The sequence below is a fragment of the Periophthalmus magnuspinnatus genome, chromosome 15 (genome assembly GCF_009829125.3).
Source record: "Periophthalmus magnuspinnatus isolate fPerMag1 chromosome 15, fPerMag1.2.pri, whole genome shotgun sequence".
NCBI classification, from domain to species: Eukaryota; Metazoa; Chordata; class Actinopteri; order Gobiiformes; family Gobiidae; genus Periophthalmus; species Periophthalmus magnuspinnatus.
Window position 1 is genome coordinate 30,652,816 of NC_047140.1, and position 15,603 is coordinate 30,668,418.

At 39.3% G+C, this 15,603-nt stretch overlaps 1 protein-coding gene across 1 annotated transcript in view; it reads left to right on the forward strand.

Moving 5' to 3' along the window:
• Positions 1-15,582, forward strand: part of lrpprc (leucine-rich pentatricopeptide repeat containing) — a 79,083-nt gene extending 63,501 nt beyond the window's left edge. Inside the window, exons 31-38 of the mRNA XM_033979188.2 lie at positions 2,889-2,977; positions 3,050-3,254; positions 6,775-6,902; positions 6,992-7,107; positions 10,454-10,528; positions 11,818-11,902; positions 13,140-13,282; positions 15,362-15,582. Of these exons, the coding sequence (XP_033835079.2) occupies positions 2,889-2,977; positions 3,050-3,254; positions 6,775-6,902; positions 6,992-7,107; positions 10,454-10,528; positions 11,818-11,902; positions 13,140-13,282; positions 15,362-15,424 (904 nt within the window). The 3' untranslated portion in view covers positions 15,425-15,582. The remainder of the gene's footprint in view (positions 1-2,888; positions 2,978-3,049; positions 3,255-6,774; positions 6,903-6,991; positions 7,108-10,453; positions 10,529-11,817; positions 11,903-13,139; positions 13,283-15,361) is intronic.
• Positions 15,583-15,603: the final 21 nt, after the last annotated feature.

A 15,603-nucleotide genomic window follows, 5' to 3' on the forward strand; every position in this document is an offset into this window, starting at 1 on the left:
TGAAAGACAGCAGGATTATAGTGTGATTGTGTGCTAACACCGCCCTGCTGGACACGGACAACGACTCCCACTAAGCCCCAAGACACACACAACACAAAATCACATGTGCAGATTAATTTTGGTTTTCGGAGAAGAGGTTGAGTTAGTGCAAAAATGTCAATCTCCTTCCAATTAGTAATGTATCGTGTGTTTGTGATGCGCGGACGGTATCGGGCTGTGGTCTGGGGGCAGTGGATGAAAACGGCGGTATTAAAATGTGAGCTTAGAGCAGTGATCTTGTATTTGTCTTTTTAGGTAATCTCCTGTCATTTCCTTTATCTCTTTGTCCCTCTTTGTACCAAAATGCTGAGCTACAAAAGCACAAAGGATATTGCTCCAGAAAAAAAAAGACGCCTTTTAATAATTTATGTGGAAATAGAAGGATGTGTAAACCCATCTTTTACACAATCAGTCTATTTACAGCGCTCGTCCCCTCACAGTATGAGAAATAATTGTATCAATTTTGGTGCAATGTTCTAACAAGAGGAGTGTAATATGAGTGATAACCCATCTGCTGTCTCTGTTTGAATTAGTGTGTGGCTTCCCTGCCTGGATAAAAGCTTAGTTTATCTGCAGCTAAATGAGAAGTGGAATGAGCTGAGCGCAGAGGCGGCCAAAGATGGAAATGAACAGGAACGAAGATAAAACGATCTAAATGAGACCCGTGTTGAGTGAGGGGAGGAGGGCTAGATTTAATCACACACGGGGTTAATGAAGACGCTATAGGACTTAATTCTTGGAGCAGGCGGGAGGGTGTGTGTGTTTGTTTTTGGGGTAATCTGAACAGAATTGAGCAGCGGGGCGCTTATGGCGAGATTACCAGATTGTAGAAGTGTGGTGAGGCAGATGAGAGAGAGGACGCTGGATTAAATGACTAAAGCGGCCTGGAAGGAGACTGCCAAGTGTGTGTGTAGGTGTGTGTGTCTATGTATATGTGTGTCTGTATGTGACTGTGTGTGCGTGTGTGTGTTTAGGACAGGTGCACACTGGAGACCCTCTAGATCTCCAGCTGAAACCAGTTTACAGACACTATATAAAAATACACATAAGCTTTTTTTTTCTCACCGTCTGACATGAAATCAGACTGAACTTTTCCTGTTTTAGGTCAATTAGGATTAACAAAATTATTTCTATTTGCCAAATGCCAGAATAATGAGAGCAGGATTTTTTACACAATTTTTCTTGATGTTTACATACAGTGAGATTACTACTATGCATTTAAACAATTTGGGATAAAATAGATGATGATGTTATTTTTTTCGAAGCCTCTGGTTATTATTCTGACATTTAGCAAATAGAAATAATTTTGGTAATTATAATTGACCTAAAACAGGAAAAGTTGAGTCTGATTTCATGTCAGACGGTGAGAAAAAAAAAAGCAAATGTGTCGTTTTATGTGTCGAGTTTATTTAAACATCTGGATTCAACTGTATGTTTAGTGATGAGAAGAATCATTTGAACTCAACATTTTTATTAAAAGTGTGGTTGTTCTTTGGCTATTCACTGAAACAAGGGAGAAAACACTGGGATTTAGACTTATTTTAATTTTTATTTATTTATTTACTAGTCATATTTTTACTTACACAGTTGTATGTCAGTGTAATCCTCAGTCGTCCTTTAGCGTTCTATTTTAACACAAATTTCATAATAATCTGGACATGGTTTAAATTGCGTGCGACAGTTTGTAGAGCGTTTGTTTGTCCACTGATCTGAAGGTTTGAATCTCGCTCTCAACATAAAACCTCATTAGTTAAGCGTACACTGGCAGATGAAAGTGTGTGATTTAAAGCGCTTTGAGTCGTTTAAGTTGAAGAGTTTTCGCCTCTTTTCCATTTCTGAAACGTGGAGTCTCTTAAATGACACAACCTCAATTCCAATGAAGTTCAGACGCTGTGTAAAACTTAAAAAAAAACACAATACAATGATTTGCAAATCCTTTTCAACCTATATTGAACTGAATAAACTACAAAGACGTGATATTTAATGTTCAAACTGATAAACTTTATTGTTTTTATGCAAATATTCACTCATTTTCAATTTGATGTCTGCAATATGTTCAAATAAAGCTGAGACAGGGGCATGTTTACCACTGTGTTACGTCACCTTTCCTTTTAACAACAATCAATAAGCGTTTGGGAACTGAGGACACTAATTATTGAAGTTTTGCAGGCGGTGGAGTTTCTGGGTGGTGTTGATTTATGGCTTTCCCTTTGCGTTGTACAGTTTTATCTTGTATTTGGAGATGTAGCGACGAACTGTGTTAACTGACAGTGGTTTCCTGAAGTGTGTGGTAATATCCTTTACACATTCATGTCTGTTTTTAATAGAGTACCGCCTGAGGGGTCGAAGGTCACGGGCATTCTGTGTTGCTTTTTGGCCTTGTTGCTTAACGTCCAGAGATTTCTCCAGATTCTAACTCTTTTGATGATTTTATGGACCGTAGATGATGAAATGAACCTCGCCGCATTGTTTCTTGTGAATGACTGAGCCCTTCAGCGATGCTCCTTTTATACCAATCACGACACTCACCTGTTTACAATTTACCTGTTCACCTGTGGAATGTTCCAAACAGGTGGATTTTAAGCATTTCTCAACTTTTCCATTCTTTTGTTGCCCCTGTCTCAGCTTTATTTGAACGTGTTGCAGATATCAAATTGAAAATGAGTGAATATTTGCATAAAAACAATAAAGTTTATCAGTTTGAACATTAAATACCATGTCTTTGTGGTTTATTCAGTTCAGTATAGGTTGAAAAGTATTTGAAAATCTTTGTATTCTATATTTTTCTTAAAGTTATACTCGATATTTGCCTTTTTAATAACGCAATAACTTCTGTTTTTCTCCATCAGTGCGATATCCCACATCCACTCGTTCAAACTGAGTGACATCGCAACAAACCTCCTCATTATCACTCAAAGCAAAAAGGGGCAAGTGGAAGGTACGACGCAACACAACACTATCTCTAAAAACACAAAAAACTGATGTAAACTTTTTGCTCCCATTCCCACAGACGCACTCCTGAGTCTTAAGTCGATGCTCCAGGCCGAGCACGTGCCGTCTAAACTCGCCGTCACCCGATTGGTCCAGGCCTTGGGTAGCCACGGCGACGTTGACGGTATCCGAGAGGTGGAGACGATCATGAAGGGGCTCAACGCACCGCTCAACCTGTCGAGTATGGTCTTTGTCAACAATACCGCGCTGGCTCATATCAAGAAGTAAGTGAGGACGAGACGATAAACAATAATATCGTTTATCGTGATAAAAAGGGTCGACAATAATCGTTTGTGGGACGTTTTATATAATCGTGATAATCGCCGACGAAGAAAATCACCAGAATGTGCAAAAAAAAAAAACTACTTATGCAGAGGGGAATCAATAGGAGGGACAAAGGGGGCTGTTGTCCGGGGCCCCAGGGTCTTAGGGGGCCCAGAATTGTACCCTCTTCCTGTTAATTTGTATTACAGGGGCCCCATGTCAGGCTTTTTGACCCGGGCCTCCAAATTTGAGTCGACGGCCCTGCTCATCCATAATATTCTCAGCTAAAGTTATAATTATTCATATCCATAACAACTTTAATCGTTACCGTGATATAATCGTTAATCGGAATTATTTTGGCCGTGATAATCGTCGCACAAAATTTTAATATCGTCCCAGGCCCAGACGTGAGTAAAAGTACAAGCATCCTCTTTAAACGGGGCGTATGATGCTGTTTTCTGATCTGTTTAAATGTTGTTTCCTCATCACAAACAGACCTGGAGTTGCGGAGTTCTTCTCTCAAACTGAAAACACTCCGTTCCACCTTGTGATGTCATCATGTGGTAATACAGGAAGTGTTCCACTGTGTTTTTAACTCCACACACCTTCATTTCTAGAATCATTTGGATCGTTTCAGCCCTGGAAATCTGTGGAATGTCTCCTGAGCTAAAGGTAAAAAAAAGGAGCCGTGAACTTGAAAACTACCACTTCATGACATCACAAAGTGGAACAGAGCATTTTCACTAGAGTATTTTGAGTAAACTAATAATAAAAGATTACTCAAACATGTGTAAATGAAATAAAACACAGCTCCAGGTCTGTTTTTGAGGCCATAACAACATTGTAACACGACTTAAAGCTACAAGAGTCCATTTTGCATAATATAGCACCTTTAAGTGAAACGACAGAGCGTGCGGCGTGTCGGGTTGAAACGTAAAAACAAAGGCGGACTGGGATTATTCATAAAAGCTCTTAATGTAATGAAACACACCCATCCTCCACCGCTTCTTCAACACTAGAGAAAAAATATTCACATCGCGCATGAAACTTTTATCGCAGCATTAGCGCTTTTGTCGTACAAACTCAGAGGGACATAGGAAGTGAAGAACAGCACAACAGCCTCACGCCTGATTGGCCTTTGCGGCGCGGGCCTGTCAGCTTGAACCTTGACCTCTGGAAGCTGCGCCCTGAGCCGCTCTGACACGTGCTTCCCCCCGTGTGCCTGAGTCAGGCTGACTGTTTAAGAGCCCGGACGGGAAGAACGGCGCCGGACTGAAGCACCGAGCGCCACATTTAGAGGGTCCCAGATAAATTATTCAAACAGTCCCATTCTCAACAATCAGAGCAGATATGCACCACCAGCCGACGCACAACGCACACGCATATGTACACACACGACACACGCATACATATGTACACACACGACACACGCATACATATGTACACACACGACACACACTCATATATGCACCACCAGCCGACGCACACGCATATGTACACACACGACGCTTACATATGTACACACACGACACACACTCATATGTACCACCAGCCGACGCACACGCATATGTACACACACGACACACACGCATACATATGTACACACGATACACACGCATATGTATGTACACACGCGACGCACACGCATATGTACACACACGACGCACACGCATATGTACACACGACGCACACGCATATGTACACACACAACACACACGCATACATGTGTACACACACGACGCACACGCATACATATGTACACACACGACGCACACGCATACATATGTACACACACGACGCACACATATGTATATGTACCACCAGCCGACGCATACATATGTACACACGACGTACACGCATATATGTACACACATGACACACATGTATATATGTACCCACACAACGCACGCGCATATATGTACACACACAGACGCACACACATGTACATATACTACACAGACGCACATATACACACACAGACACACACATGTACGTGTTAAATATTTATTATACAAACGACCACGAGCTCAGACCGATCCAAGTGCTGCTAAACCCGGTGTCCACATTGTGCATTGTGAGATGTTTTGGGGGGATTTTGTGCGTTTTCTTGATGTTAAAAAGCAGCACACACCATAGACGGATTTATAATTTCTATAGAAGGAGAATTAACACAAAATATCATCATTTTTTTTACTGTTAAAACGTTCAAAGTGGTAATTTCTGCCTTCATTAAAGGTCATACATCACATTAAACTGACTTGTAGCTTTAAATCTTGATATAATGTCGTTACTGCATCAAAAACAGACCTGGAGTTGTGTTTTGTTTCATTCACACATGTTTGAGTCACACTTTTATTATTAGTCTGTTACATCTCCAAAGCTCAAAATGCTCTGTTCCACCTTGTGATGTCATGAAGTGGTAGTTTTTTTTCAATTTAAAAGCTCCTTTTATCTTTAGTTCAGTAGAAATTGGCAATTCCAGGGTTGAAATGATCCAAATGATTCTATAAATGAAGGTGTGTGGAGTTTAAAAACACAGTGGAGCACTTCCTGTATCACCACATGATGACATCACAAGGTGGAACAGTGTTTCCAGTTTGAGAGAAGAAGAACTCAGCCTAAATGTGCAGGGTTTGTGTGTTAAACATGTGTGAATGAAACAAAAACTCCAGGTCTGTTTGTGACGAGGAAACATTAGAACACACGTGTCAAACTCAAGGCCCGGGGGCCAAATGCGGCCCACCACATCATTTTATGTGGCCCGTGAGAAGATAAATTAAAAGGCACGACTGTCATTTTAAAATAAGTCTGTGCTGGTTTAATGTTTGCACTGACCATAAACTAACGAGACTTTCCCAACAAATGGAACTGAGAAATATTTGCAAATAATGATCCCAAAATGTTCAGGAAGAGGAAACCTGTGTGTTTTTTGTGTTCTGAGGCGGGGCCGGTTTTGAACGAGTACAATCTATGTCGGCATTTTGACACCAAACACAGAGCTAAGTGTGCTAAAGTTAAGCCTGCAAGAAAAACAACAAAGTGTCCAATAATTAAAAGGCCGTAATTACAGCAGAATATGTTCACAAAAGCCACAACCAAAAACACACGCGTCAGTGAAACTCGCTCTGTTACGGCTGAGTCTGAGTCCGACACACACTTTTAAAAATGTCAGATAATCAGGGGATACGCAGATACACAGACACGTAATATCTGCAACTTGAATAAGCAATAAATACAGAAAGTTAAAACGTAGTTACATTTATTTTACGTGACGTTTGTTTACATTTAGTGACATTCATCCCGCCACAGTCACATTTGGCCCTTGACGGCGGCCATTTTGCTGATGTGGCCCTGAGTGAAAATGAGTTTGACGCCCCTGCATTAGAAAACAGATCACAAAATGGCGTAAAATGGACTCTTTAAACCTGATTTAAAACGTAAATCTATCATGTTTTTGCTCTTTTTTTTCTTTTCTTTCAGCGGTGACCTGGAATCGGCTGCGGACGTCGTGGAGTCGGTTTATAACAGTCCAGAAAACGCTTCGCTCAGTATGTCCTTTGTCTTCAGAAAAGTCTTAGAAGATGGAAATGACAAGGCCTTTGACAAACGTAAGACGCTTAACTCTTTAAATTATCACTTTATATCGTGTCTTAACTTAGCCACATTTAACCTTTGAACTTTAATTCAACGAACGCAGTGACCGCCACGGCTGAGCGACTCGCCAATCACTTCGCCTGCTACAGACCAGCGGCCGACATATTCATCCAACTCCTGGATATGGACAAAGTGGAGGACGCCAAGTTCATGCTGGCTGTGAGTGTCAATCCAAAGGTCAAAGGTCAAAGGTCCATGTTACGCTGTTTCCTGATCTGTTCTAATGTCGTTTCCTCGTCTCAAACAGAACCTGGAGTTGTGTTTTGTTTCATTCACATGTTTAACACACAAACCTGCAGATTTAAACTGAGCTCTTCTCTCAAACTGAAAACACTCTGTTCCACCTTGTGATGTCATCGTGTGGTGATACAGGAAGTGCTCCACTGTGTTTTTTTAAACTCCACTCCTTCATTTCTAGAATCGTTTGGATCATTTCAGTCCTGGAATAGTGTCACTCTATTAAAGGAGAAATAAAGGTTAACGTGAAAACTACCACTTCATGATATCACAAGGTGGAACGGACTGAAACAGATGGGTTGAATCTCTTAAATGTAGTGATTTTGATAAAGAATTTGGCTAATTTTGACGCTTTAAGTTTAAAAAATCTCTGCAAAATACTTTTACTGTTAACTCTTTAAATGCATTAAACGAAAACGTATTTAAAAAAATCTACTTAAGTAAAATTAAGTTGATTTTTTTTCACGTGATACTTTTACTTTTACTTGAGTAATCTTTTGCCCCTGTATTTGTACTTTTACTCATTTGGTTGATTTGAGCCCTGGAATTGCCAATCTCTACTGAACTAAAGGTAAAAGGTGGGAATTAACTTGAAAACTACCACTTGATGACATCACAAGACAATAACAGTAAAAAGAATTATAGCAAAAGACGAAGTTTAAATCAATTCAAGTCAATTTTGTGTAATATTGGACTTTGCGTGTCAAAATTATGTCTAAACAAACTCAGCTACTCACTAAGACTGAAGAGAGACACTTATTAGAAGGACAAATGATTAGTTCCCGTCGATTCTCTGTTATTAAGACGCTTTAAATCAGTCCTATTGAGCTTGTGTCTCTATGGTTCTCATCTCTGTTATAATTTACACATTTTAAATCACAATATTCATCTAAAACGACTTAATAAAACAAACAAATCCACTGACGTCCGCGTTAGAAAACTGCGGTGTCCAGTGGAGCTGACGTCGCAGTAAATGTAATAAAAACAAAGCGCTGCATCCTGTCGGCGCCCCCTATGGACAGATGCACGTCGCACTAGAGCAGCACTTTTTTTTAAATTTGTACCAAAGTGACGACGCGACGCTGCCAAATCCTACGAGCATCAACGATTAAGAAAATAAAACTGGAGAAGGAAGTGCGGACGTCACAGTGGAGGTGAAAACGGGGGTTGATCGACAAAATGGCGTCTTGAAAATAGCGATTAAAGATTAAACTAAAACATAAATCAGTCCAAATACAACTTCAGAGGCTCAATGAGGAAAAAAACAACTAGAACATGATGAAAACCTCTGAAAAGTCAATTTTACAGAACAGATTTACTGATTTAAGGCTCATTTTAATGCGCATTTACCCCAAAACTACACCTTTTAGTTTATTTTGACCCTGGTTTGAGTCGTACACACACTTCGTAGACTTCCTCGCAAACGCACGCCCACTAAAACGTCACATCCTGCGTTTTCTTTGGCCTATATTCATCGTATCAAACTTAACCGAAGCTGAGAACTTTTTCCCCGCAGTCGTGTCAGAACATTACAGCTCCCCGGTGTATTTATCTGCAGTAAAAAGCTGACAATCTTTCTCTTCTTCTCGCAGTTGCTAACTTATTTATTCAACCTCTCCTCCGTTATGTCCTCTCGTCTCGTCTCGAAATGAAAGTACAAAAAAAAAAAACCCTCGTCCACGTTCACCCCTGAGTCTGGTGGGCTCAAATTGGCTGCGCGCTCCTTCATTTATTTAACGCCGTTCATAGATTACAGCTCAGTGACTTTGCATTGAGCCTGGGGATATGAATATGAAGAGTGGAGATGGTGGAGGAGACAGGAAGACGGGAGATAGATGGTGTAAATGAAAGAGAGGAGAGGGACAAATTGCAAGATCCATGTTGCGGATGTAGCACTTAAAGTTTCTACTCATTACTCAAGACATTACTCCCCTTTCAGCCGCTAAATATGTAAACATTTACCCCACATCTGACTGAAACGCACACGATTTTAACCACCGTGGCCTTAAAAATGAAACGGTGCAGCTCGTAATGGTCCATAAGCAGATTTGAGCTTGAGTTTAGCTAATAACTAAACTTTTTTATAGTTTAAAAAGCGTTTAGTCGTGTTAGAGCTTTGGTACTTTATTAAAAAACAGACCTGGAGTTTGTGTTTTGTTTCATTCACACGTGTTTGAGTAACTTTATTATCAGTCTGTAACATCTCCAAAGCTCAAAATGCTCCGTTCCACCTTGTGATGTCATCAAGTGGTAGTTTTTTCAAGTTAACAGCTCCTTTTTAGCTTTAGTTCAGTAGAAATTTGAACATCCAGAAGCTGAAATTATCCAAAACGATTCTAGAAATGAAGGTGTGTGGAGTTTAAAAACACAGCGGAGCACTTCCTGTATCACCACACGATGACATCACAAGGTGGAACAGAGTGTTTTTTTAAAGTCTGAGAGAAGAACTCAGCCTAAATCTGCAAAGTTTGTGTGTTAAACGTGTGTGAATGAAACAGAATAGTGTAAAATGTGCCATACCCGTATCGCTGGGTTTCATTTGGCAAAGATGCAACAAAACACAGACGTTATTGCTGTTTTGGCGCAAAATATTGACTAAATATGTACAGTAAAAAAGTCAAAATGCCACCTGACGTCTGAAAATCGTCAACCAACGCCCCCATTTTTATATATTTAATTAAAACCCTTCACTGTAACAAGAGAACGACACTGTGTAAAATGTATTTATCAGGGACTACGACGATAAACTGACTAAATTTCTCACTTTTGCCGATTTCTGAATTTTTATTACAAGATTCATGTCGGTAAAAGTCTAAAAACTGGACACAGCAGAACTAAGATGTGGAAAAAGTGGTTATTTTGCTTCTTAAAAGTGGAATATATTTCAAGGACATGCAAAACTGAATATATTAGCGCCACAAACGCACTTTAAAAACAGGAGCAGGTGTGATTATAAACGTTTATCACCAGATTATTAATGTTTTAAATTGACTTATATGGGGTTTTTTGTTTGTATTTTTCTATATTTGAACTGGGCGCACATGAAAAGCAGAGTCTTGAGTGTTCTCCCTGTATAAATAAATAAATCTGGTGCCCATATGAGACTATAAAACTGTATAATTCCATATAAAGTGCAGATGTTTCCCTCACCCAGAGTGCGTTTCCCTCAGTCTGTAAACGCACATCTCCACCTCGTTCATCGACAAACACTGAGATATTTTTAAGTATTTCTTGACGATTAAAGTTGTCGTTGATTTTTCTTTCGTAGCGCTGTAACGCAGTGGCAGAACAGAAGAACATCCTGGTGTCGTTTGTTTCCAAAAAGGCTCAGACTCCTGGACAGGTAACGTCACACATGAAGCTAAATCGGATTATAACAAGATTTTTGAGTTAAATAAATTAAAGTGAACACTGGCCCTTTACATTGTGAGAGTCCATTTCACAGTTATGAATGTGCGTGTATTTATTTATGAGCAAGAATTGGTCCTTGTATTATTTTTGGTTTAGTTTCTTTACGCCGGGGGGAGTCAAACTTTTAATCAGAACTGGAACATTGTTTTATGTGATGTTTTTCAGGTTATAGACGTAGAATCTCTTCAGTTTGTAGTAAAAAAAAAAAAAAAAAAAATCCTGATCAATTGGGCCAGTTTAGGACGAGGCGTGAGGGCCAGCAAAAATTGGTTTGAGGGCCGCATTTGGCCCCTGGGCCGTAGTTTGGACAGCGCTGGTTTAAGCTAAAAGTTGAGAGTTTTACATCATTTTGAATCTGCTAAAGTGAGAACAACTGTTAAGTGTGTTTGTTATTGGTGTAAAGTTATGAGATGAACTTGAAATTACGTAGTTTGTCTTTCTTGAGGTTTAAAACATCTCAAATATAAAATGATCTGCGATTATCAAATTTACATTTAAATTTAAGAGATGTACTTTTGTCTTTTGCTAACAGTTTATGATTTACTTATGATTGTGTTACTGTAAAGTTTGAGTGTCCTGTACAATGATTAATTTAATAAGACAGACAAAATATAAACATTTATTCAGCCTATTCCTTTTTTTGTTTTTTTGGTGTTTTCCCAGTTACTCCAAATCTTCAGAATGAATAAAAATTGTGAAATTTGTTACATCATTGGCTAGAAGTGTTATCTTATTGAATGGGAAACAAAAATAACTACCTATTGTGTGACATAATAAAAAAATGTAATCTGAATTTAGAGGGAAAGTGAACATTTTTCACTAGACATGGGATGTGTTTCTGAAGTTTGACAAACAATTGAATCTCAGTGAAGTAGAGTGTTTATTTGTATTTAACTATTTATTTATTTATTTAATTTGTCTGTTATTATATTTGTTATTATTATTATCATATATTATATTTGTCTTATTTATGCATTTATTTTTTATCATTTTAATTTTATATATTGATTTTATTTATTACTTATTTAACTTTTTTCTGTTGAGCTATATTTATATACCAACTATTATACTGAAAAGCTTTAATAAAAAGATCATTTAAAAAAATCATAATAAAAAATAAATCAATAATAATAAAAAATCTTGTAAATTATTGGAAAAAAAAATTACCAAAAACAAAGAAATCATCATTATTTAGATTTTTTCATGTTTTTTTTTCCACAGCTGGTCAAGATAAAGACTCTGATGAACCTGATTCCTGACTTCACGGAGAAGGAAGTGCTGTATCCGTACCTGATGAAGTGCCACGGTACAGTTCTCGTCGTCTGCTCTTGTGGCTGGCTGCTCCGTGTTGCATTAGTGTTTGTATTAACTATGCATTAGGTCACGGCTGGGGTCTGAGCGCGTCGGCTCGCAGTCAGACGTCCGGGGGTTTCCAGAAACACATGTTGTCTAATGAGTTAGCCGCTCGGGTTAGCCTAGCGTGCTAATCGCAACACCGGTCGTCACTTAGCTTGGTCATTTCAAAGTGTTCACTATTTTTGTCTTTTCTCGAACTTGAGCAAATATTAGTCTCCGCCCCAGGACATCACGATGTCTCTGTGTCCACTTACACTTCAGATTATGAAAGACAGAACTAGATTTTTGGGGGTTAATTGTTTTTATGTGTACATTTGGGTAATTTTTGGACAATATTATAAGATTTGACCTGTAAAAGGTTGAAAAAAATCACTTCTATGACTCGTTAAAGACCCAAACTAACGACTAAAGTGTTTCATTCTGCTGTTTATTTATTGCAGCTCACCTTTTTTTAACAATATTGTAGATTTAGAATAGTCCATCCATCCATCCATCCATTTTCTCCGTTATCCAGAGCTGGGTCGCGGGGGCAGCAGTCTAAGCAGAAACTCCCAGACTTCCCTCACCCCAGACACGTCCTCCAGCTCTTCCGCACCTTTTTCCAGTCGAGAACCACGGCCTCGGATGTAGAGGAGCCGATTCTCGTCCCAGCCGCTTTACACTCGGCTGTAGTTTTTGTGCTTTTTGCGTCAGTGACATAAATTAGTTTCTCTGTTTCTAACTTTCTGTTGGTTAAATCAATTCTCACGTTCAGCCCAAAGAGGAAACTGCTGTTGTGATTTTGGGCTTTACAAAAATAAATTGACTTTTTCTTCATGAACATACGGCACTTGAAAATGTGAGCGGCCTCCACCCACTGAAACATGCGACTAAAATGGACTGTAGGAGTGTTATGCAAAAACGTAACATTGGACACATTACACAGTCTGTTTGGGAGTTCACTCTGGTGCAGATTCATCGTTGACTTTGATAAATGACACTGAACAATGGCTCTTTACATCATGGTTTACCTCCACCCCATTGAATGACACTAAAATACACAAAGACATTTCAGTTTTGCTAAAGTCTGCACCTATTTATCTCTGAATTTCACTTGTCTTTCCCCGTTTTTATCCCGTTGTCCTTAGAGTCGACACAGACCAGCACAGAACCAGTAAAGACTCACGTTTTACTCTGTTTCTGTGCAGTTCTGGATAAGGACTTGGAGTCGGCTAAAGCTCTGCACGAGCAGATGCAGAAGGAGGGAGTGGAGGTGGACGAGCTGTCACTCAAACGATTGGCGTTGCTGTACCGCCAGGCTGGAGAAACTGTGCCCTTCACCGAGCCCCCTGTGAGTGTCTCAAGTGTCTCGTTTCTTATAACACATTTAAGATGTTCAAACCGCACATGAACACGTTTGGGTGGTTTATTGAAGAGAACGATGGTAATTCAACATAGACTGTTTATATAAATGGACATAGCTAACCTGCTAGCCGCCGCGTTGCGTGGGCGCGGTTCTGGCTCCGTCGCTGTAACTGCTGCTGTCAGACTCGTCATTTTGGGCTTAACCTCCTGAGACCTGGTGTCCTCATGTGGACAACCCAAAGTGTGTTGTCCAGGCCACAATGCAAAGTTTTAGAAGAAGAAGAACAGCAACAATGTAAATATATTCAATTTAGAACATTTTTAAGAGTTTAGAATGTTTAGAATATTTATATTTTTGTTGTAAAGTCACATGTCTCCTGCTCCTGTCTCTTCACATGAGACACTTTGTTCCACGAGACACAATTGTTGTTTCTCATTTTGTTTTTACTCAAGACAAATGTTGCTGTTCAGGGTCTTAATAAATAGTTTTTCCAACTTATTATTCAAATGTTTTATCAAAATGATTAAAAGCTCCACATATGAGGACATTTGATTTACACTTTTCTCAGAAACTACATAAACTAAAAAGATAATTCTCTGTTTTTACATCATCAGCCCAAATAACAAAGAGAAATGAATAAAGCCACGAAAGAGCTCGGGTCTGAGGAGGTTAAAATGTTCGTATTAACCCTCTACATGATCCTGGGGTTTTATTTCACTATTGTGTCTGTAAATCAAGATATGAACATTAATAACAGACAAATGAGGCGTCGTCTTTCCCTGAGGTCACTCCCGCGTTAGCAGCAGGTTTGATTGACACTGCGCTCCCTGCTGGGGGCGAAAAGAGGTGTCACCTTCAACAGCCTCGCTCCGGATTGGCTCTTTGGTTGCTTTGATACTCGCTGTTGAGTTCCTAACGCGCAGTCCGACTCCGAATTCGCCGCTTTAACTGCTGTAGCCTCGACGATCTTCATTTGACTGGAGCTGAATTCAAAAATCTTGCGATACTAGACTGACTTTTAGTGTCAGTATCTTCATCGTAGCTTTATCCATTTACCCGCCGCACTCAAACGCTCCCTCGTATAGTTTTTAAGTACGGCTCCACAAGGCACATTTTGTCGGCTTATTTTTGGCGCTCTAAACCTCTGCACTTTGATGTAGCGGCGTCCCCTCAGGGCAGGCGTATAAAGAAGCTCCCTCTTACCTTCACCGCACTCACCTACTGCAGGAGGATAGAGAGATGGAGAGGTGGAGGTAGAGAGCGGCTGCTGCATAATTCACACAGTGTCGTGCATTTTAAGCTCACTTAACTATCCCAAGAGAGGACGACGGAGAGGTGAAAGTCAAAACGGCCACTGCTCTCCAAGTTTAAACGTTGGGGAAGGTTTTAAAGATGTTTCAAGAGTCGCCTGAATTAGAAGGAAGACGCGAGACGGGAAATTATAAGGGCGACGTTATGAATTCTGACCGAGAGTATCATAGCAACCGAAGAGCCAATCCAGAGCGAGGTTGTTGAAGGGGCTAACGCTAACGGGAGTGACCTCAGGGAAAGACGCCGGATTTGTCTGTAAATCAAGATATGAACATTAATAACAAACACAAAAATTAAATAAAAACCCCAGGATCATGTAGATATAGTTTATGGGATGAATAATTATTGTTTCTACATTTTCTTTGCACCACTCTGAGATTTTTGGTTATTTTTTTTGGCTTTATGATCAGATTTAAGCCGTAAAAGTTTGAATAAATAACTTTTGACTCATTACAGACTCAAATTAACAACTAAAGTGTCTCATTCTGCTGTTTATTTGTTTATATTTTAACAATATTGTAGATTTAGAATAGTTTTTTGTGGTTTAAATCTGCTCTTGGGTTTTCAATATCATGTTTATCGTCTATATTTACTTAAGTGATGTATCAAACGTCAAAATTAGTTATGACACGCAGCATCTGGCTCAACTCTGCTAAACGTCCTCATTCTGCCAAAGAAAAATAAATCTTTTCATAGTAACAGAAATGTTTCGTATTTTTCATACTATTTTTGTATTTGTTTTGTATTTTTCAGGAGTCGTTTAAATTTTACGCCGACAAACTGAGGCTTTCCAGATCACAGACAACAGAAGAATAAAGACTTGTCCCTCGTATTCTGACATTTGTTCTTTTTTTTTTTTTTACCTCATTTGAAATAGTATTGTGTCAATGTTCCACTGTCTAAAAGTGATAAATGAAAACTGTTGAGGCTGTACATACATATTTATGCAAATAAATGTTACAATTGGAACCGTCTCATGTGCTGCTCCTCTACCT